The 23748-nt window shown below is 38.9% G+C and overlaps 1 protein-coding gene across 12 annotated transcripts in view; it reads right to left on the bottom strand.

The window, feature by feature from the left end:
- Positions 1–6480: 6480 nt before the first annotated feature.
- Positions 6481–23748, bottom strand: part of MEF2C (myocyte enhancer factor 2C) — a 146891-nt gene continuing 129623 nt past the window's right edge. For 10 of the 12 annotated variants that reach the window (XM_079783109.1, XM_079783110.1, XM_079783112.1 and 7 more), the window contains 4 exons: positions 19987–20159; positions 17418–17547; positions 16682–16817; positions 6481–11182 (listed from right to left, as the gene is read on the bottom strand). In XM_079783109.1, the coding sequence (XP_079639235.1) occupies positions 10861–11182; positions 16682–16817; positions 17418–17547; positions 19987–20159 (761 nt within the window). In that variant the 3' untranslated portion in view covers positions 6481–10860. The remainder of the gene's footprint in view (positions 11183–16681; positions 16818–17417; positions 17548–19986; positions 20160–23748) is intronic. The other 2 variants (XM_079783106.1, XM_079783105.1) reach the window with 1 other exon arrangement.

Here is a 23748-nt window from a genome sequence, read left to right as displayed (position 1 = left end):
AGCGCAAGCCTTGGCCGGCCCTGGTTACCTGTGCCTTGGGCGGCCCTGGGTGGCTGGGGGGCTGAGGGCGAGTCCGGCTGCACCACGTGTCTGCCATCCCCCCGGCACGGCTGAAAGGACTGGGGGACTCTAGCAGGGCTGAGGGGACTGGGTGCCACCATCTTGTGGCTATGGGCACCGCCATCTTTGTGACGGTGTGATGGTCAATTTTCATATTCCCTCTTTATTAGATAGGATTATTATATATCATATATATCATATATAAAATACTTATATATTATGTACAGTTAGATGAATTTTGACAATGTATCCCATTGAAGATATAGAGCATTTCTATCACCGCCAGAGAGTTCCTTTCTGCTTCTTCCAGTCCATCCCCACTCCCCACAATCAACCACTGTTTTGATTTCTATTACCAGAGATGAGTTCTGTCTGTTCTTGGGTTGCAAGACCAGTATGGAAGGACACAGTATGGAATACTATGCTGCCTAAATGGAGTTAGACAGTATGCTTGCTCTTGTGCTCAGCTTCTTCCACTCAGTGTAGTCCTCACATACATTTTAATGAGTGATGCTTTGATGATTATTGTCACATTTAGCACTAGCATTGGTTATATTCTGGTTTATCTAATAACTAGTCATATATAATTTTCTAAATGCAGAAGTTCAATGCATCCTGTGTCAATTCTTTTGATTTTATATTTCACATTACTTTTTTTTTCTTAAAATTTACAAAATGCATTGTTAAGGGAAGAAACAAAGCTGTTCTTCTCAAGGTGAGCTTTCAAGGGCTGTTGTATATATTCTCATATTATTGTCAGTATCTTTAAATACTGGCAATACAGGATTCTGGAGAGGAAGAGCTATGTAGAAGGAAACCATTTTTTCCCCCCTGAGTTCTTTCTTAATTGAACTCAAAGGAAAAATATGATCACTAACTGAGAATTTAGGGGGAGAGATGGTGAAAAGCATCATCCTTTACTATCAGTAGAACTCTGAAGTAGAGAAAATATTCTTTTTTAAAAAAAAAAAATTGGCCAATACTTTAACATGTTTAAATGGTAGAATTTTGTGCACGCAGATATAAACCAGGATAGTAAATGTGGAGGACAGGAAGGTGGGAAATCATAAAACAATTATGTTTTGAGCCTTCTACATTTTACTTGGAAATTTAGCTCACGAATGAGAAACTATCAAAACATGACATACTGCCCATGCTACTTCAGCTGACCGTATGAACATAGAAGTTGGTAAGGAAGACATGTTTTCTGTGTTTTAATATTAGAGCTGGTTTGGGCACATGTGAGAGCAGCTTACAGTGACAATGAGCAGGGCAGCTGTAAATTCAACAGAAACCCATCCAAGACCCTGTATTTTGTTGTCTTAAAATTACAGGGCTCACTAAGACAAATAGACTCCTGATTAGGCAGAATACATTAAGTGTTATGAAATAAATTCTGAATTCTGGGGGGGGGGGGGGGGGAAAGTAGGTAAGTGGCTGGGAAAATGGCAAGGAAAATGTGGATATTCTTAGAAAAGAGTATTTGTGATTGAACTGGGGGAAATGGCTTGCTTTAGTAAGGCTTTTTTGTTTTTTTGCCGATTAGCGGAGTCAATAGAGAAGCAAACCCCTAACCTGGAGGTTTCATTCCTGCCATTTAGCTGGAGATGACAGCTGAACGCTCCTGCCCCTGGAGCATCCTAAATGCACACCCACCGTCCCGAGGTTTGCTCTACACACTGGCATTTTCCAAAGGCCTCATCAGTCAAAAGAGAGGTTTCTATAAATCCACTGTGTGTGGCATTTACATTTGTTTGAAAGGCTTTTTTTCTAAACTAAAACCTTCCTCTTTTTGAATAAGTAGTATATTCATACAGTTCAAAAATAAAAACAATATGAAAAAGTTTATGTTGTTAAGTCTGGCCTCCATTCTTATCACCTCTTACCTCAAGCCCCCTCATCCCTTTGGTAGAGACTATTCGTTTCTTTGCATATCCTTCCAGTCTTCTTTTGTAAATATAAGGACACATTGTTTTTGCATCTTGCCCTTTTACCTGAAAGATGGCGTATACACGACTTCATTGTTGCTCTCTTTTAATCTAACAATATACCCAGGAAAATGTCCATATCAGTACACAGAAGGATTTTTGTTTTGTTTCCTAGACTGTTTTATAATATTCCACTGTGATGGTGTACCATAATTTATTTTAACAGTCCTTTATCAATGGGCAAATTCTCAATATTTTAAACATAAACCCTACACATATAAACTTGCATACAAACAAGGTTGCATTTCCCATCGGGGCTCTTACTTATAAAGAGAAACAAGTGTATTATATGGAATATTCATAAAATAAATGCTTGAAGGAGGTAATTTTCCTCTTACAACTATTACTTCTAGAAAAGTCTGTGTCGATATATTTAGCACCACTAGTGGGATGCTGTGGGATGGGTAGTGCAAGGCACTTCTTTATCCATAAGTAGAATATGTGTTTTGGGCATCAGCAAAGCAGGGGCAAACCAAATTGTTCTTTGAGAAAGAATGTGATATTGTTAATACATGTTGTAGTCCTCAAAGGAAAAATCAGAACTTTACTGATTTCTTTTTCTGGTATTTTATAGAGTAGGGTCATGTTTATTTTGCGTAATTTGTAGGGGAGTAGGTTCTGATCTTTTCAATGATTAGCAACTATAAAGGTCTTAATTGGGCCTCAGAGAAACCCTGTGAGTTAGTGCTATGTGAGAAAATTGATACTTGGAACAAATAACTTGACAAATGCTACTTAGCTTGTGAGGGGCAAAGCTAGTCTGATTGTCAACCAGGAGACGAGATGACCTCTGGAAAAAGTGCATCCAGGGTTACTGAGCAGGTGAAATAAGACACTATAGGTCAAGGCAATTGCAGAGAAGGTACTCAACATGCTAGCATCCTACCTACTCTCTCGCACCCCAGCTTCAGCTCCCATTTCTGCAGGTTGCCGTGCAGACCTCCCAGGCACTGGTGCTCTTTATGGAGGGGCCGGGAACACGAGTCTCTGGCATGACTGGCCCTGGAGTGTTTGGGTGAAGTGTTTTCCTAACTCCTTTCCATTCAGTGTGGAATTGCCCCACGGATGGTTCATGTTGCCTCCCTTTCAGCCCGGCCCTTGTACCAGTTACCAGATTCAAAGGTAATTATCGTCGCTATTTTGCCTAGAGCAGCAGCTGGCTGCTAGGGATGGGTACTTTAGGGCTGGAGGTTCTTCCTGGAGCCCGAGCTGACCAAGACTGGGGGTGTGATGGAGATGATGATTTGCAAGGCTGCTGCTAAAGCCAGAAACCACTTGGGCCAGAAACTACGGACACTTCCTTACATGTTTTCCTAACTAGAACTCTCAGGCAAAAGTCCCCCAGGAAAGAGGCTGTGCCTGGGAGAGGAGAGGTTAAAGGAATAGCTTCATTTTTGGTGATGGAGACATTCGCTCCCAGAAAATAGGGACAGTGTGAATTCAAGGGAGGCATACAGTGGGAGTGAACTCAGCTTTTCTCTATCATCACTGATCTTGCTTAGAAGTCTGTCTGTAGGGATAACGCATAGGAAAGCTGCCACAGAAATATACAGGCAAAATGGAAAAAGGGCTTTCTCAGTTTACAAAATGAAAACTCAGATGCTCTGTTCTGAATAGTTTTCCTTTATCAAGTTCAATAACTCTTTTAAATCCAGACTCCCAAACATCATTGAAATAAAAGAGCCACATTTAAATTGGGCCTGAGGGCACAAAGTGTAATTCTTTAAAAATTATATATGATTTCAGAGAGGAAGGGAGAGGGAGAGAGAGATAGAAACATCAAGGTTTAGAGAGAATCATTGATTGGCTGCCTCCTGCACGCCCCACACTGGGGATCGAGCCCGGGCATGTGTCCTGACCGGGAATCAAGCCGTGATCTCCTGGTTCATAGGTCGATGCTCAACCACTGAGCCACGATGGTTGGGCCAAAGTGTAATTCTTTAGCCTTTGGCTAGAGTGGCTCATGTCTGCCTTCTGCCCCCTTAGGTCTCCGCCAGCCCTTAAGCATTCTCTGGTAACACCTGATCTTTCACCACCTTGCCCTTCATCCTTGACCGTGCTAACCCTTCACACCAAGCTCTCTCCTTTTAATCACAAACATCATTAAATATTACTTCATACTTATTGCCTGAACTTTCACAATATCTGCTGTCAACCTCTTGCCCACATTTTATTGAAAGTATTCTCAGATACCACCCAAGGCCAAGGCATTGGACACTGTTGGCTCCCCCGCCCCCAACCCCTTCTTGCCTTGACAGCACTTTTTGGCTTTCTGTCTGACTGCTCTTTCTCGATTCCTTCGCAGGCCCTTTCTCACTATGTTGTTCCCCGTCTTCAACACCTCCTTCTAGACCTGTTTCTTACCTCTCCCATCACCTCCTTGACAAGCGCATTCATGTGCAAGGCTTTCCCTATTACCTCCCCGTGAGTAACCCCCAAACTTTATATTCAACATTAGCTGGTGTCCTGAGTTCAAGTCTATATTTACAACATCTCATATTCTACTTGGCTATGTCAAATGGAGCATGCCGAACACTGAATTACCTTTCCCACAAAGCAGCGACCTCTCCATTTCCAATTTGGACATGCCTAAGATCCAAATCATTTAAGCTTAATACTGAAAAACTTTAACAATTCCTTATCTATCATCATTCCTACCATTAGCACAATCATTTGCTGAATTTTGACAATTTCATCTCTTCTAAATCTTTCACTGAATTGCTTAAACACCAGACTTCAGATCCCAAACAACTCTTCCAGTCTGGCAAATTTGTCTCTTGCGTTCCCACCTCTGTGCCATTGTACCTCTTATTTCCTCCTTGTAGAATGCCCTCAGGACTGGAGTCCTAATTTGTGGGGCTCAGTGCTAAAGGAAACTGTTCTTTTTAAAAAGCAGGAAAAAGATTAAAGATACTGAAATGAAAGCTTTTCACCTTTTTCTGTGTATCTGCTCTGCTCACATTCATGCTTTCCTGTCCTACCAGACTTCACTTACAAAACACAAGATCCAAGATAAAAATAAGAATACAAAGATGGTGATAGCAGAGTGCAAAACTGAGAAGGGGGGGCAGAGTGGGGGGGGTCTTGTGACTGCAGGGGTCACATGCCCACAAATCATCCAGGTCCTCATCCCTCTGGGGTTTCCTGTCCCACCTACCCTCTGAAGACAAGTCAAAGGCTGCCCCTGCTGGGCAGATTGTGAAGTGTGCACGCCGGGGCCTCCGCCCCACTCCGCTGCAAAGAGGACCAAAGTGGTTTCCTCCTACACTTGGCAGCGGTCTCTGAGAACATTCTTTATTTGCTATTAGTCTTGTAATCTCTTATGAGTTTATACATTTCTTAAAAGCCAGGGCTATCTCTTCATTTACCCTAGACTCCACCACATGGCTACACTTCATAATCGCTTAATAAATGTTTGCTAAAAATGAATAAAGAGAACAAAGAAGAGAAAAACACTGCAATTTCGAAGCCACATGCAATGTTCCCCCCAGCTGCATCCCTTGTTCATCACTGCTAATGCAAAGTTCAAGTTCTTCAGTTGGCTGGCCAGGGTCTTTTTATTTTCCTTTTCATTTCCTGAATTCGTCTTTACATTGATCTTTCTAAGGACATTCCAATTGTCATTAAATTTTCGTAATGGATAAATCTTGGAGTTTCTAAAAATGTACGCATTTACTAGTATTCTCAAATATTTAGATATACTAGTAAGCCCATGTTTTCAACCACTTTTGGTTAAAGAAACTATTTTGATGAAGAAAACAGAAATAAGTCTAGAAATGCTTTATACACATTTTGATTTATAAAAAATTTAACTTATTGAATTGTAGTTTCTTTCACAATGAATTCTGGAAAATTCTGTGTATTTAAGCAAGTTATCAAAGACTTTCCTGGAAATGCAGTTTTGTTTTAAATAAGATTCCTTTATTTATTTAGTTTTGTTAATCCTCACCCAAGGATATTTCTCTCATTGATTTTTAAAGATGGTGGAAGGAAGAGGGAGAGACAGAGTTGAGAGAGACACATTGATTAGCTGCCTCTACACACACCCTGACCAGGACCAGGGACTGAGCTTGCAACTGAGGTATGTGCCCTTGACAGGAATCGAACCCAGGACTCTTCAGTCCGAAGGCCATCTCTATCCACTGACCCAAACTGGCTAGGGCAGAAATGCTCTGATAAGGAAGTTGAACTCAATTAGAACCTTGAACTTCCCACACTGGCTAAATACATATGATCAGCCCAAGAACGCTGATCTAATTCATACCCATCTTTCCTACTAAACACAAATATCCCTCTTTTTGAGTATTTTGAACTGAAAACTGAGAAAGCTCATGTGCACCTGTGGGAGAAACTACTTTTAAAAACACACGATGAAGCAGAATACATTTAAAAGGCAAAACATTAATTAAAAAAATGCACCACAGACACTGCATCACTAAGAAAGCCAGTAACTTTACTGAATTGTCTGCAAAATACAAATTATACCTTATTTCCAGCAGGAGAAACTTTGGAAAATTCCCCACGTTTCCACTACAGACAGCTGAATGAAGTCCCTTGAGATACAGAGATGGGGTTTAACTTAGTTATAACATCTTGTCATCTAGTGGCGACAAAGTCCAGCTTATGCCGCTGTGAGCCTCTATTTGAATATTTGTTGCAAATACTTGTATGCCCTCGTTTACAAGCTATTCGAATGACTGTTTAATGGAAACAAGTCCCCAGGAAAAGAAGGAAAGTGATACAGCAAACCATCTGAAGCAATCCAAGTCCTACCCTGCAGTGCCCCAGCCCATGTTGCTCTGAGAGAACACTGGTGCTGAATTCAAACCACAACAGAATCCCTCGCTTAGCTGACCTCTCTGCATTAAACTGAGGTATGAATCAATTTGAGGTACGAATAGGGAAGGCAAATGCAATACCGGATTGTGAAAATAACCCAAATGGACAAATTGAATGTAGAAGATATGTGGCTTGGATTGCTCCACATCTTTGGTTAAAACATATTTAAGAAAAGCCTTTAATGACATCTGTAGTCTGAAGCATTCTAACAGACACCAGTATTCCATCAATCTTCAAAAGATCTGCAGTGGCAAGAAATTCACACTGTATAAGTGACGCCACACAGCAGATGGCACCAACGGGAACAGATGAAGTATGCCATGCTTAAGCAACAGCCTTTATTGAGGGTTCAAGTGGCTACTGCTTCTTGAAAAAAAGTTTTTATAAAGAAAGAAATACAAGCATTACTCTCTGGAAAAACAAACAAAAGAATAAAGGGAGAAAAAAAAAGCTATTTCTAAGTTAAAAGATGGGTGTGTAAGAAAAATACATAACGTTGTGAGAGGGCAGATATTCTCTTAAAAAGTGTATTTGAATTGTTTTAAAATCCTCACCTTAGTTAACCTGAAAGTGATCTGAAGATGACAGGCATTTTCATATTCATCATTACAAAATGCTAAATTCCACCTTTGGGAAAAAAATAAGCCATTTTACTAAAAAACACAATTTTAAAAAAGGTTGAAATGAACAGCCTTCCACGCACCAATGCATACAATATACAGGTTGTGCATCTTGCATATATTGCATCAGTGTTACCAGTATGTAAGCTTAATGTTACCCAAAAATCTTTTAAACTAGGGTTAGGCATAACATGCTTGGAGCTGTGTAAAATGCCACTTGTGTTTCTTTGACTTGCAATGAAGAATGTTGCCTAAAATGTTCTCTATGATGACTGTGTGAAACATCACTCCCTCAGGGCTCTGCCCTAAACTCCTGAATACAAAGGATTTACTGTGATAAAAATCCAAACCATACTAGCTTTGCAAATACAATAAAAGGTAAATTACAGATAAGGTATAAGGGTAAAGATAGACAGTGATCGTTTACAGAGAGTTGACTCATCACAATCAACATTGTGCTTCTTCTCATTAAATCATCTTTAAAAAAATTCTCAGATTATCCCTTCGCGAGCTTGCCACCACTTTATGTGAATTCAGTAGTGGGGACAGGCGATGACTGGCATCCATTTTCAAGTGATTCTGTTCTTTTCATGTTCTTATAAAACTATCGCCAGAATTGCTATAAATAGCCAAGGCTTCTGCTGGCACTTTAACGTACTTTATTTTCAGCATTAGAAACTCACTTTTTCTTTGTTGCTGAGGCAAAGTGCAGGTAAAAAATCAATATGGCTATTTTTTCATATTTTCACATAATGACCCTTTCCCACCCACGGATAAGTTTTTTTTACTGATATTGATCAAGTGTTTTGAAATGATAAAGAACATTCGTGATATGTTTGCATATTTTATACACATCAAGTTATAAAGATGTGTCGTAAGGATGGGATCAAATCTATGGTGAGAAAAATGACTTCTTAGTTTTCTTCTCCCTAGGTGTGAATGTGTGTATGTCTATTTCCAGCAATGATTTTCTGTTTTTCCTTTGCATAAATGTTTTTCTTTCATGTTCCATGGATACCTTGAGTAGTGGGATATATGAAATGATTAATAGTTATTTTTGCTTGTTTTTAGTATATAAAACGTTAGTACAAGGCAGGTTAGCATCCTATATGGATACCACCAAAGGTGCATTGTGGTCTAATTGTAGATTTCAGATTAAGTTAAGAAAAATATAGCCTAGTTAGTAAGGTCTCTTGGCTTTTGCCACCCAGCGGCAGCCTTTTTCAATGAGAAACACATAGCAACTTTACAAGTAAAAGAAAAAAAATGGGTAAGCAATGTCCTGCACACGATGTAGCAGTGTCGATCTTATTGTCTGCATCTTCTTTGCTGTGTATGTCACTGTGTATGATTGGAGATGGATCGACAGATCTCCACATTTCAAGAGAAGAAAAATCATCCCTAGACTGAAATATTTTTTAAACAATAGATATCAACCTTTTTTTTTTAAATGGCACTCACTTTTTAAAGGGTCTGAAAATGAAGCCCTTATAGACAAATATTAGACAAGAGTCATTATTTCTTGAAAAAATTTTTTAAAAAAGGGACATAGAGAGGTTCTTTAATGGGATTTCTTGAAATGGCTATTAAATCTCTTTATTGAAGAAAAAAAATAGATGACATACATGCTTTATGCAGAAGTGACATTTGGGGGTCCTGACACACTGGGATTGTTCAACAGTCCTACATTGCTGACAAGATTGTTAAGGGTCAGTTAAAATAATTAAAAACGGATGGTGAAGCAACTATCTCTTTATCTGTTTCCTTCTTGTCTAGCACCCAATCTTTCACATTTTTCTTCTGTGGGAATTTGTAACTTACACATCGAGCAAACTTCATATCACTTGTTTCTAGGGCCATATTTGCAGGACACGGGCCCCAGCACAGCTTCTCTATTCTGGGCATATTTCTAAAAGCATAACAAATTCTGGGCTGAAAACCAACCAGATAATTTAGGATATGGGCAAGTTAGGGTGTGCACTTACTGAATTCCAAGATGCATGGTGAAATGGTGAGATCAGATAGGGGCCCTGCGTTTGATGAAAATTCAAAAATAAAAAGCATAAAATAAACTAATTAGTATATACAATGGATGTCAGTCGACCCAAGAGATTGCTAATGTATTAAAGACAATTTAGGGTGTTGCCATGTGATATGTTCTAATCCCACAGGTTATCCTTTTGACAGCTGACCTTGAACTTATAAAATGTATGCAGAGTAAAAGAAAACAGAAAGAAAATAGTTACTCAAATGTGCAACCGCACAAATATCCCCCCTCCCACTATTAAGATAACAAAACTTCTGCTATTACCATAATATTATATATATTAGAAAGCTATACACAAGCATGTTAATTTCACAGATTTTTTAAAAGATTCTTAATATTTTATATAATTAGAAATACACATTTCAAAAACAAAACTTCTACAAAGAGAAAACAGTTATCTTGGTTAGCAAAGCATGGAGTTCCTCATGGCTTAGGGTAGTGCTTTCTATACAAAAAGTCCTTTTTGTTTTTTTTACAGGACTGTTTAAAATATCAGCGAAGCTATCAAGGGGGGAAAAAACACATTTTGGCTTAAGTAAACTACAAAAAGCCACAAATGCTTTGCAAACTCTGTCTTACCTTTTATATGAAAATAAGCAAAATGTAATGTACATATTTTTATACTTTTATTTAATAAGAGATGCAGACCCAGATTCCTTTATTTACTTAATTAAATACGTTAGCCCTCAAACTCCACTTTTTTTTTGTTTTTTTTAAATAGGTATGGTCCTCTTTTAATGGTCATCGATCCTTTTTGATTGAGTGCCATACGCCAATGATATGCCTGCAGGTTTGTGAGCGTTCTCAGGGTGGTAGGTGACCTGGCGTGTTCCTAACGTTTACCAATGGCCACAATTTGCCGGGTCTGTCCACAACATCTATACATTTTTCTATATGTTGCATAACAGCTGCTCTCTCTTTCAGTAAAGATCTGCCGCTTTTGGCAAATGTTTCCTTTTTGTCTATTTACATGTAAATAACGTTGAACCTGCAACATGACACTATCTATTGTAACATACATTTTGCAAAGGAGCACAACAGTGAAAAGAAGTTAGCCTTAAAATCTATTTTGTACAAGTGTTCTGTTGTACAACTCAAGTGCTAAGCTTATCTCAGCATTTCTGTTTATCTTTATACTGTGTCACTGAGGCAATTTAAAAGTACTTTTACAAAACAGAGTACCTGACTTTTTTTTTTTTTCCACACACAGCACATATAATGCATATCGACCCCCCTTTCCCCATTAAGGTATAGCACACACACACACTGCAAGAAAAAAAACACAAACTAGTAAGTAATAATCTGATCATGTTGCCCATCCTTCAGAGAGTCGCATGCGCTTGACGGAGGGACTTTCCCTTTCGTCCGGCGAAGGTCTGGTGAGTCCAATGGGGGAGTGGAATTCGTTCCGGTGATCCTCTCGGTCGCTCCCGTCGTAGGAACTGCTACAGCTGCTCAAGCTGTCAACAGGAGATCTCCCCGCCTCGTGGCGCGTGTGTGGTGGGTATCTCGAAGGGGTGGTGGTACGGTCTCTAGGAGGAGAAACAGGTTCTGACTTGATGTTGAGGCTTTGAGTAGAAGGCAGGGAGAGATTTGAACTCTGAGATAAATGAGTGCTAGTGCAAGCTCTGTAGGAGGAAAGGAAACCCAGTTACAGATGGAGGAGGCCTGGAGCCCCCAGGAACTCACAATTACATCAAACATCAGCTTAAGACTCTCGCATAGACACCAGAGCATGCCCGGAGGGGGAGGCGGTGCTCAGAAGCACTGGAGGGGGCAGCGCCTTCTCCCTTTGCCCCCGGTGAGGACGGTATTTAGCTGGCCCTGGCTGATGGAGGACACCTCTGGTCTGAGAAGCTCCCTAAACCTACCCGTACCGGGCTGAACAGGGGTAACCAGACACGCTGGAACAAGCATTCTCCGTGTGGTGGGATTTCTCCCTAGACTAGCTCCAAAACGGAATCTACGATTTCAGATACATGGTTTAGCTTTTGAGTTATACGTCCTTGATCTACTCATGCCAGTGTTTGAACATTAGTGCAAAAAGCTTATTTTGGATACGAATGGTTCCCTCAATTTAATAGGCACTGACACAGTAAGTTGCACAGGCTTCAGAGAAAGGGAAAAGAGTTCAAATTTCAGGTGAGTAGCATCCGTAAAAGGCTACCTATGACCATAGCTAGGGAAAAGCCTGGAAAGGCGGAAGGGCGGAGGAAGGAGGTTGACAATTATCTGCAGAAATTTTAAGTGTCGGCTTAAAAACACTTAGATTTCCTACTTCACTAAAACGGATATAACTTTACTTTCTTCATCTTTTCTCAGCTACACGGGATAAAAATGCTGTTTATTTTGCACAATTACCTCAGCTTTCCTAATGTTAGTCTCACCCTGCTAGAGTACTTAGGGTACCACTCCTCTTATTTATAGTTGCCATTAATTGGTGAATCTGGATTTGCCTAAGAAAAGGTTGTTGTAAAGAAGGATCTAGTGTACTTTTATTGTGTTTCTATAACCCCTAGCCCTTATTTGTTCCAGGAGAGTATAACTTGCCCTTATTACAAAATGTGTGAGAATTTAGGGACTTGAAACTCTGGAGGGAAAAGCAGGAAGCCCTAAGTGTAGATTAGCAACCACGACTTTCATCAGGATAAACCACAGTACTACTGCTGATGCCAGTGCTACGAGGTTCTCACATTCCGATTGCCCTGACATCCACGGCTAGAGTCAGTATTACTTGCCCACATTGTCAAGAGGATTCGGAAACCTCTTTTACTGAGGAAGAGTTACAGCAAAGAATAATCCATACAGACACACCCATTTGAAACAAAGGAAAGCAAGGCTGCCAACCCATATATGTGATTATCGTACTTTCTAATGGAGAGAACTGGATGGTGTTAAAAATGTAATTATGAGCAGTGAGAAAATAGGTATATATATATCAGAGGAAAAAGTGGAGTAACTGGGGCTGGCTTTTTGCAAGATGCAATCGAAGCTCAAGATGTATAGAGATACAAAATTAGTCAGAAATGAGTTTATCTTTGAGTGATGTTTTATACAAAAGCACCACCTACTGGCAAAGAATTACTTTCCTTCCCTTATTAATAGATGAGCTAATGTTGAGAATAACATAAAGGAGAATTATTTGTTTCCCTAATAAGCCCTTCCTTCTCTGGCTTTTATGATCTTTTTATTAAAACTTTTTATTTATTGATTTTAGAGAGTGGGAGAGGGGGAGGAAAGGGAGATAGATAGATATAGACAGACAGAGAGAGAGAGAGAGAGAGAGAGAGAGAGAGAGAGAGTTGTTGTTCCACTTATTTACGCATTCATTGGTTGATTCTTGTATGTGTCCTGACCAGGGATCAAACCTGAAGCTGGCCAGGGCCTTTTATAATCTTATAGAATCAAAGCAGTTTTAGCATTTATATCCAGAATATATAATTTTCAATCACCCATTTATTTTAGTCTCTATACTAATTTTCTAAGAGTTTTAATTAAGTAATGTTTTAGTCAATAAGATATTAAAATAGAGGTGGAGCTGTATTTCAAAAGGATCCATAATGGTGGGCTATTTTATCTTGGTTCAATGTCACTTAATTCTTCATTTTGATGCCAGAGGAAATCATCGTTTGATTTCTGGAAGGAAGAATTTTCCTGGCTCTAGATAAAAAAGATCATTTCACTAAAATTTAATGAAATGCCTCTTACAATGACTCACACAGCTGTTTAATAATGAATGTGAATTAGGAGTCTGAAAATATGTGGCATATCCATAAATACTTTTGTCTGCCCTTTGACATTTAAATTGTGTCTTCACAGGCTGGGGGCATGGAAAATTCGAAAAAAAAATTTGGTGATTTGGACTAGTAAAGCAGCTAATCTGGATAAGTTAAGCAAAAAGTAATATAATCAAAATGTTGTTTCTTTAATACAACTTTGGAAAGCTGCATTACCTCCCAATGTCAACTGGCTTGTACAAACTTTGCTGTATTTCTTCCCCATAAAAGACACTCACTGCTCATCCCTTCCTGTAAACAAACAGGCCCGTCCCTAAGTTCGTTTTTTGGTGGCATTTCATTTTACACTGAAAGCATGTATGAAGCATTTTGAGTAGTTCCGGGGGCACTAAATGCACAGACATAACATGTCAGTGATGTCTGAGATTCGGCTTCATTGCACTGTGGTAGAGGATTCAAAACAGGATGAAATCTAATTGACCAGCCACTGTTATCGAGGAAGTGTTTTCTTGGAAAGGAAAAGGAACGTTAAAGATCACTTAGCTGTATGTGGGCGAGGTTCAGATGTTGGTTTACTTGTCCTTGAGAACAAAACTTTTGTGGACAAAGACAGATCCTTGTGAACTACCTCGTATGCGTGGGTGAGAACGCGGTGGGTGAGAACGAGGTGGGTGAGAACGCGGTGGGTGAGAACGAGGTGGGTGGGGAAGACAGAAGCCAGACATGCACGTTGCCCATATCAAGTCCTGCTGCTAGGTTTCATCCTCTACAAATGCCTTCCAACTGGGAAGACACCTACCCCTCCCCATAATTGTTCAGAAATGAAAGATGATTGGATGGTTTTATTCAAATTTCTTACTGCGTTCTCCTGGAAATTAGGCTAGCAGACTATATTTTATTGAACTTTTTAAAATTCGTCTTCATTCAAAGTTACCTCCACTCAGTATGTCCTGCACACCCACCTCAACAAAGTTGATGTATAGAAATGCTTCCAGAAAACAGGCTGTCCTGGTTTCAGGTGGTGAGAGAAAAAGCCCTAAAAATTCAAGGGTCTTTTTCTCACACCTTAATATGCAAACAACTCTCACTAGCCTTTGATGGCAAGTTCCTCCTGCCAGTGGTCTCTACTCCCTACATCCAACCAATTTATGCTGTTTATCTAACTTGCTTAGATAAAATCAGGCACTAGACAATGTTAAAAGTACAGTTTTGAAGAGTTAAAGATATTTCCATGAACAAAGTACTTTTTAATTTTGAGAGAAAACTGTGGTGCCCATCTTGGTCAGGCTGAAATATATTTTACTCTGCTGTATCTAATCAAAAGAATGTGACCCCACCTCACAGGCATATGAAACTACTTTAGCCAGGAAAAAAAAATCAATTTTTAAAAAATTATACTGTGAGAAATGAAGGCAGCTCATATAGTTCATTTTACATAAATATTACAACCTGGGGGGAGGTCAAAAAAGAGTGTCACACTTAATTGTGTGAGCATGAGCTAGTCCATTTGAAGGAACCTACTCTTGAAAAGTTTCTCTGTGTGTGTGTGTGCATGTGTGTGTGTGTGCGCGTGTGTGTGTGTGTGTGTGTGTGTGTGTCTGAGAGAGACACCCAAGGGGTGTAAGAAGGCAGGAAAAGAAGGAGGAGTAAGTAGGTAAGTGGGCCAACATTAGGAGGACTGGAAGTGTATCCTGTCTGAGGGATAAGGGAAGTGATTAAGTGCAATAAAAATTCATAGACCAAATTCAGTCTCAAATGATGCACCATGAGAATTGGTACTGAAAGAAATCAGAACTAAACAAAATGCTTCATGATTGGCTGTTGTAAATCATTTCCTCTCTAGTCCAGTCCCCCCCACCCTTCTCATTTACTGAAACCTCTATTTAGAGCAACAGAGAATTAGATTCTTCCCATGAAATAGAAGAGAATTTTAAAATTGTAATTAAAATACATAAATATGTGTTTTATATGTAAAGTGCAAGTTGTCAGATACTACCATATTCAGAGAAAATTATATAGCTTTTGACATTGATAATTTCTAAGGAAATCTAGTCCTCTAATGGATGAATTTTGTGAAAAATGAGAAATAAACAGTGACCTTTATTTTTGCCAAGAAGCATGCACATGGATTCGCAGCTGAGTCACAGCACTGTTATGCCGCATGTATGTATTTTAAGATTGCCTGGATGGTATGATGTACTTAGTGATAATTACCTGAAAAAGTTACTGAATAAATGTCTACTTAGCTAGTTAATTTTTCAAGAAAGCAGAGCAACACTGTCATGTGAATGAATTTTATTATTTATATGAAAGTTTAGCTTTGCCACAATAGTGACTAGTGAGTAGAATGCACATAAGCAAATGGTGAATGGGTAAAGACCCCACTCCCAAAACATGAATCTATGTGACATCAATTCTAGTGAAAGCTGCTGGGGCAGGAGAGGGGTAAGAGAGACGAAGTTGTGGTATCAATAAGTGATTTTTATTCTACTCAGTATCTTATGCTCATTATCTCCTTAGAAATAGAAATGTAGAACTAGTTAACTACTCTAACCAAATGCTCAGCAGAAAAGTAAAGGTGAGGTAGGCATATAGAATGTTTCTAAAATATAAAAGCTTGTTTTCTTTAAATATTTTATATCATCCTACTATTTTCTTTTGAAGATTAATTTCAGTTTTGGAGTTATTAACTTTTGATTCAGGTTTTAAACTTCAAAATAAAAACTGTTTGTTTTACACGTAGTGTGATTGTGAAGTTGAGGCTTTTTAAAGGTTTGGACAATTTCATAGTTTAATGACAGGAGTCATTTCTATGGTAAAGACATATCTCAAAACTACCACAAGGGGGCAGAAATATACATCTTCTGACCAGAAAACAACAAAAATGATTCTTATACTCAAATTTAGATAATTAGTATATCTATGGATATTTACATATATATGAGTACATTACTATTCAGTGGAATAGTTGATCCTATGAGTACTACTGGAACATTAGCATGAACTGTATGGTTCATGCTGACTAAGGTTTCTCAAGTATCTCAAAAAACTCCAAGAACGTATAACTGTAAATGTTGTCTTATGTCCCACACGAGCTAAGTGAAAACTTAACTAAATAAAAACATATTATTGAGAGAAATAGAAATAAACATAGGCTGAAACAACAGGAAAATAATTCACGTCATTATCCCAGAGCTCCCCCTCCTTTGAAAGAGTAAGACAATATTTAAGCTACTTGAAAGGTATTGATCTGGTAATTACTTTCAGATTTTGATAGAGTAGAATTTTACATCCTCTAATGGGACATTAGAGCACATTATTTAGAGACTGCTATTTGTCATTTAAAAATGCATCCTACAAGGGTATTACAAAAGAAATGACATTGCTTACCCCAGCTGACTGAGGGCGGACGGCGGCATGTTATGTAGGTGTTGCTGTTGCCAGCCAGTTACTGACCCCAGGTGCAGAGCGCTGGCGGTGTTAAAGCCAGACAGAGAGGACAGGTCTGCGCTACTCAGGGAGTACTCTAGATCAGACACAAAACAACAAGGGGAGGGATTTAATCTAGAAATTGTCAAATGATGAAGAGAATAAACGTTTTCAATTTTAAAAGTATTCTCTTAGTATTATTTAATGACTGTTATAAATTATTTTACTTTTGGGGTGAGGGGGAGAAGGAGAAAAACATAAGGGACAATTTTAATTTAAAAGAGATATACTATATACCAAAAAATTAAGCATTCCATGAAAGCTTCAAAGTAATACAACTTGCAATTCTAGTTTATTAGAACTACAATGTGCTATTTCAGTATATACATATTTAATGATTTAGACACATTTTTAAAACAATCATGAGAAAGTGAGCTATTACATCAAAGAACAGCTCATTTTCCTTGAAATTGTTCTTCTATATTGACGTCAGTTTGGGTTAGTGACACTTTTAGTCATTTAAAAAAATGTGAATATTCACTTTGTCTTAGTAAGTCAGAGGTAGTGGTTTTAGTACTCTGAACACCACAGGTAATAAATAAAGCCTCCTAATGAACTAAAAGGTAGTATCTTTTTCATCTTGCTTTTTAATAAAAAAGTATTTAATATACTATTAGAATGTGACAAAGCTACTCACCGGTACCATATGTTGTTGAAATGGCTGATGGATATCCTCCCATCCCTTGTCCTGGTAAAGTAGGAGTTGCTACGGAAACCACTGGGGTAGCCAATGACTGAGCAGACTGGGAGTTATTTATCCTTTGATTCTTTTAAAGTAAATAAAAAGACATTACTGGTGGAATTTTTAAAAAAGTAACAAATATTAGATTTCAGTATTAGTTTTGCACATAAAGATAGAATTTGGTACAAATCTCATGAAATTAATCATTTAACATGTGTCTCTATGAACTCTGCCAACCCTATCATTTACAATCCTTCAAGAGACCAGTTGTTGCCATAGAAACCCATTACATCAGTATCTCCTAGGCAACTGAACTAGTAACAAGTAGCATAGCTTTATTATGGGTAAAAACAGACTATGTTGAAAACTGCTGAAATATGTATACTGTACTTCCATTGTTTCAGCTTTTATTCAAATGCAAATTAAAAAAAAATTAAAATCAACCAAGGTGGTTTTATCTTTAGTTCTATAGACAGCAGAGCAGACCGGTAGAGTTTCATGCTATAGTCTGACCAGAAGGTGGTGCTCTGACCACTTTTTTCAGATTCTTCTAAACTTCCCTCAAACTAGATGGCAAAGCAGCTAACATGTATATTTAACTCCTTACAGCAAGGAGATTAAAGATTCACATAAATTTAAACATCATGAGACTTCAATTTCTTAGAATAAGAAGTATCTTTGTGGTTTTAAATAACTGATTTCTGTGTTTGTGTGTGTGTGCGTGTTAGAATTTTGCTATAAACGAAGCCCTAAAATAAATGGAAAACATGGCCTTCACTTGCAGAGGTTGAGACAGAAGAATAACCTGACGTCCCTTTCCCCTGTGAGTGATACTTGAGATGAACAGTATCTAAATATAATCGCTGTTGACACACTACGATAACTTACACAATTTTCCCATTTTACAAGAGCTACCACTCCACCTAAGAATCGCCGTGGATCTCTCCTTGCCCGTGCTATGTAAGGGAAGCCCTCTCACCACTTACCAAAAGCAGGTCGACATCCTCAGACTGAGAGCATGGGGAAGGAGTTTTATCAATTAGTGTCTGTAAATATTTATAATTGGGCAAAATCTTTTCAATACAGGAAAAAGCATCTTCTGATAGACCCAACAGTTTGGAGAGTTCTAAAACCCAGACTCTAAAGATAACTCCTTACAAAGACATTCTTTGTTTCCCTTAATGAGCTGTTTGTCTCAAATGTGAAGACAATCTGTCCAGTTTTCAGCATAGGTCAGTGTCTCCACCTTCATTATTTCACCATCAGATTTTGAAAAATAAAAATTAAAAAGGATTGTCCTTTGAAACCCCACTTGGTAGATAGAGGAGGGGGCCCGCCCGTGGCTGCCCGGGAGAGACCTGCCCGACCTCTCACAGGATCCCTGGGAAAGCATCGGGTTTATGGGACTTGGAATCAATCTGCCGATGGAGACAGCCGGCCATGCAGGGCCCACACTGCTTGGCTATGGCCCCATGGAAGATTTTATTTATTAGACCCAGTCTTTTCCTAAGGGAACATTGCATATTATGTGATTTTTTTGGTTGATATTCAAAATTAATCTGCACTGTGCCATAATAAACTAATCAGCTTGCAGGACTGTTCTACCCTGAAGCTTGCCACAGAGCACAGAAAGAAAAAAAACCCACACGTGTTTGTAGAATGATCTAAAATTGTCTACTGAATCTTGTTCTCACTTTTAAGCAAAGCTCATTTGGTGAACACTGATGTAAGTCTCTTTGTTGCTGAATTTGGTCCCACCATATTATCTTCATCTTAGCTTAGCCCTGCAGACCCAGGAAAAAGGAAGAAGGCAGAGTCCGGGATATTATTTACATTTCTGTTTCTCATTCACTTCTTAATTCTTACAAGTGCCACAACTTTTTTAATTTTTATTTTGTGAAATATAACCTTGTTCTCAGAATGCTGAGGATTTTAAAACAATTTGCTTTTGAGGGGTAACTATTTGCATGAAGCACAGATATGGGAAGATGAACTGAGGCAGTGCATAGGCATATGATACACTGAACATTATCGCTGCAATATACCCAAGAGGAGGATTGCCATTTAACAGGAGAAAGTTCATTTAGAAATTATAAAAAAGGTTTTTCATTGCCATTACCTTGAGGACAAAAATAGTTCAATATTATAAAAATCTGTTATGAAATACCTCATTCTGTGAGTTTGATTCTACCATTGGTCAAACCATATGTCCCCAAAGCAGAATAGGTAATTATTATTTTTTCTAATTATAAACTGAAGGCTTTAAAAGGCAATGTTTTCTTTGCCCCAGAACACCAGTCCTATAGTGGAGTTCACTAGGATGTTGGTTCTTTTTTATGTGGAAAAGGGAATGAGAACCAGTTACCAGAAATAATAGCTAAATACAAATAGGACTCCAGCAATAGCACTAATGTATTCATTTTATGAAAGCACTTTAGTAATTCATAAAGTTAGACAAATGCAAAAATAGCGACGCATAGACAAAACATTATTGATATTTATTTAAAATGTAGTTTTTCATTACCACGGATGGCATCGTATTCTTGCTGCCTGGTGGAATAAGAACTCGGAGATCTGGTTTACGGTTATTCATCCCTAAATTCATGGGGGGAGGAGACTTTGCTTGCATATTCTTGTTCAAGTTCCCAGGTGAGACCAGCAGACCTGGTGAGTTTCGGGGGTTGCCATACCCATTCCCTGTTAACACAAAACAAGGAAACTGCTCAGGGAGAAATGCAGACTCCGGTATGTGTCTAGAGAATATATTAGGTGAGATTAAGAATAAAAGGGTAACAGCCTAAGACATACAATAACATACATTGGAAATCTACAGGATGACTGACTTAACCTCCGTATGGAGAGTAACCCAATCAGTTATTTACTATTCCTTTGAAGGAAGAGTACAAACTTTTAATTGAGAAGAGAGCCAATATACATAAACTTGCTCAGAAATCAACATATACGTGTGTTTTTTTTTCTAGTAAAAAAAATTCTGGAATAAAGTCAGACAGTCATGCAAGGTCTAAGAAAAGCCCAGAATTGGTCCTGAACTTTAATTGACTGGCTCGGCAGAGGTCTGGCTGGAGTGACTCACTCTTTCAGTTCAATGGTTTGGGTTTTATTTTGTGTGTCTGTGTGTCCTTAAACGAAGAAAGGGCACACAGCAAGACTATAATTTCTAGGACATGCCAGAGGAGCCGCCTCTCACACAGCTTGCTGTTCAGTTCCCCTTTTCTGTGAAGGATTTCTCCCCCTGGTTTTCTTCTGTCTCCTCTGCAGTGTACGACCCCGAAGGCTGGCTCCCCTGCTCACACAGAACTTCCAAAACCAGGACTCCTCAGGAACTAAAATGAAGGGACGATGTCTCCACTGAAACACGGGTTCTCCAAAGCATAGGGACAGCCATCTAATGCGAACACCAAAAGGGTTTTTTAGGTCTGATGGTTAACCCCTACTGATGGAACATGGATATCTTCAGGAATCCATTTCTCATAATTCAAATATCCGGCCTGTGACAGGAAGAGCTGGGGAGGGAGTCAGTGCCACCAGAGCAGAGGCAGAAAGTCATCTGCTGGCTTCCTCCACCACCTCTGGTCAGAGAAGAGAATCAACGACCTGATGCAACAATCCTTTCTGGAAACTAGACCACCATTGTTTTCTGCAGCTCTCTAAAGGAGACAGTCAACCTCCTTGCTATTGTCACCATTATCATTCCAGTAAAACACAAATATCTATGACCCCAGGACAAATGATAGACACTGTGTCTACCCAGTGGGGATGCAATGACCAGGCCCCAGTCCTCAAAGGCCCTGCTGTTTCCCTGTGAAAATTCAGCACAGGCATGCGCAAAACTTATAAACAGCCTGGGGTGAGGTGCCCACAGAGCAATCCAGGTTAAGTGTTACTGAGGGAAGAGATTCACCAATAAAGTTTCATGTAAGAGGCAGGAATTGATGTGGGTCTTGAAAAAGGAGAAGAGATAGTAAAATACGCTGGGCTTGTGATTGGGCCCTGGGCCAGGGCCAAGGTGGGAATTTCCAGAGCAGCCAGGGTCACACCTGGTTAGAAGGGAAACCATGAAAGAAGAGGAATGATGGGGTCTCTGGAGGGACTTGAAGGTTGGACTGTGGAGACCTTGAATTCCAAGCTAACAGGTCTTGGGTTTAGATGGTGGAAAGGCAGAGTTATGAAGGCTGTGGAGCAGAGGGAACTCAGACCACTCAGTGGACAGAAAGATGTACTGGCATTGGGATATCCTGTAATCAGGAAGGCCTGGAAGTGTGGACCAGTCTGGAAACTACTGTGATAGTCTGAGCTAGAGGTGACCAAGAACTGGGAAGGCCAAGCACAGGTATATTTCAGGAGGTATATATGGGAACATATTGTGAATTAGGTTCTATTGGAGGCACGCTGCGTAGAGCACAACTGTTCTTCATATCCATTCAGTTACCTGTCTCATTTTATGCATGAACAAACAGGCTGAATATATAACAAATAACTACAAGATTAAATCTGTCAATTGGGTTATGCATAAAATCCTCCCTGAAGAAAAAGAAAGCCCAAAATAAACGAAATACGCTTTACACTTGCTCTGAGTTACACAGTAGTTGTTTAAAAAATATTGGTTGAATTTGAATGTAAATTACTCTTCTATAATAAACTTCAAGAAATTTAGCTAAATTTTCTAAAGCCTGCTAAATATGTCCCAAGCCAAAATTTTCTTTTACAGTGAATTTGGACAGCTTTCTGTGGCAAAACTTGTTATACGAAACAAACACATTTACCTTTTATCACCAGGAGAATTACAAAAAGTCTGTTCACAGAGAAATGCTTGATAAAATGGAATGCTCAGAGGAATTTTATATTTAACGTGTTTTACTGAATCATTATTGGGAACATGTTAGGACTTTCATTTTAATTAATAGATTCTATTGGATAAAAAGAGAATGAGAAAACCAAGACAAAATCTACACTGCTTTCCTGCCAGCTGAAGTCCACACGGAGATACCAAATACATACGCCACTTATCTATTAAGTCTGTGTGAGACCTGGTTTAAACAAACAATCAAATGGAAAATTAGCTGGGTAATTTCAAAAGAAGGGGGGTGGGGGGAGTCAGTTAAGCAGTGCAGTGAAGCTTGACTAGATCAGAAGAAACTAAAACCCCGGCTTGGTAGACGCTGATACTGGTTTGCATGGAGGAGTTATTTTGCTAAAAGGAAGTAAAACCACTTCATGAAATGTGTTGTCCTGTGATATGATGAGCACTGGGCCAGTGTTTGAAAATGGAAATGCTTCACGGAGCCTCTGAGAAAAGGTTGTGTGTTTTTTATTTTTAAAAAAACAACAAACATTTTCTACAGTAAACGCTGAGAAATTCCAACAAAGCCTACATCTTTTTGCTCACATTTTAAACAAAATGTGGGCCAGCAGTAGGGAAAAATAACAACACCCTAACTAAACATACATTTTAGTTTTTAATCCAATAAATGCCTCATATCTTAAAAATTTTTTTTGAAAAGCATTCTATTTTCCTCTTAGAATATTTCCTGTTATTTAGAAATTATGCCATTTCAGAAGATTACTCTTATTTTAAGGTGTTCACATACTGAATGTGAAATATTTTGAACCGCGATGACACTTCTTAAATTCATATTTTTAGAGCATAAAGTTATTTTGAAGAACAAATAAATTCGGCTTTTGCCTGGCGAATTTCTACTCTTTTTAGCATATTGTGCCAGCCAGCATTTTGGAGCCGTATAATAACCATTTCTGTTTCCAGCCACCAAGTTGTTATTCTGGCATAATATAGATTCAGGAATGCAAGACTGTGGATCCTAAACCAGTGATATAGAAACCTATCATTTCAGAATCAATGATGAATACATGCGTGCGGTTTGCTGCTAAGAGGAGCCTGCATTTAAACCAGCTCGGAAACCGCGGCCTCCTCCTCACTCAGAGGGCGGTGGCCCGAGTTGAGGCGGTTGTCCTACCCTGAGCTACCTTCACTAAAGAGAATGGGCTAGTTCCAAGTTAGGGGTCAGGGAGGCGGGGAGCACCTCCTCTCAATAACCTTCTAATATGCAGATGCAACCTTCCTTCCTGCCACGTTTTAAAATGACCCTCTGCCTGAACAATTATCAATTTAGATGTGACTGTAGGCAGATGTCATATTCCCTGAACCACTTAAAAGCACAAAAATTATAAAGCATGAGTGACTGGATTTCCTGATTATAGATTATAAGAAAATGAAGAACAGACCAGCTTTGGAGTAAGTTTGTTTTAT

The sequence above is a fragment of the Cnephaeus nilssonii genome (genome assembly GCF_951640355.1).
Source record: "Cnephaeus nilssonii genome assembly, chromosome: 2".
NCBI lineage: Eukaryota > Metazoa > Chordata > Mammalia > Chiroptera > Vespertilionidae > Cnephaeus > Cnephaeus nilssonii.
This window is presented reverse-complemented; position numbering and strand designations above follow the sequence as displayed.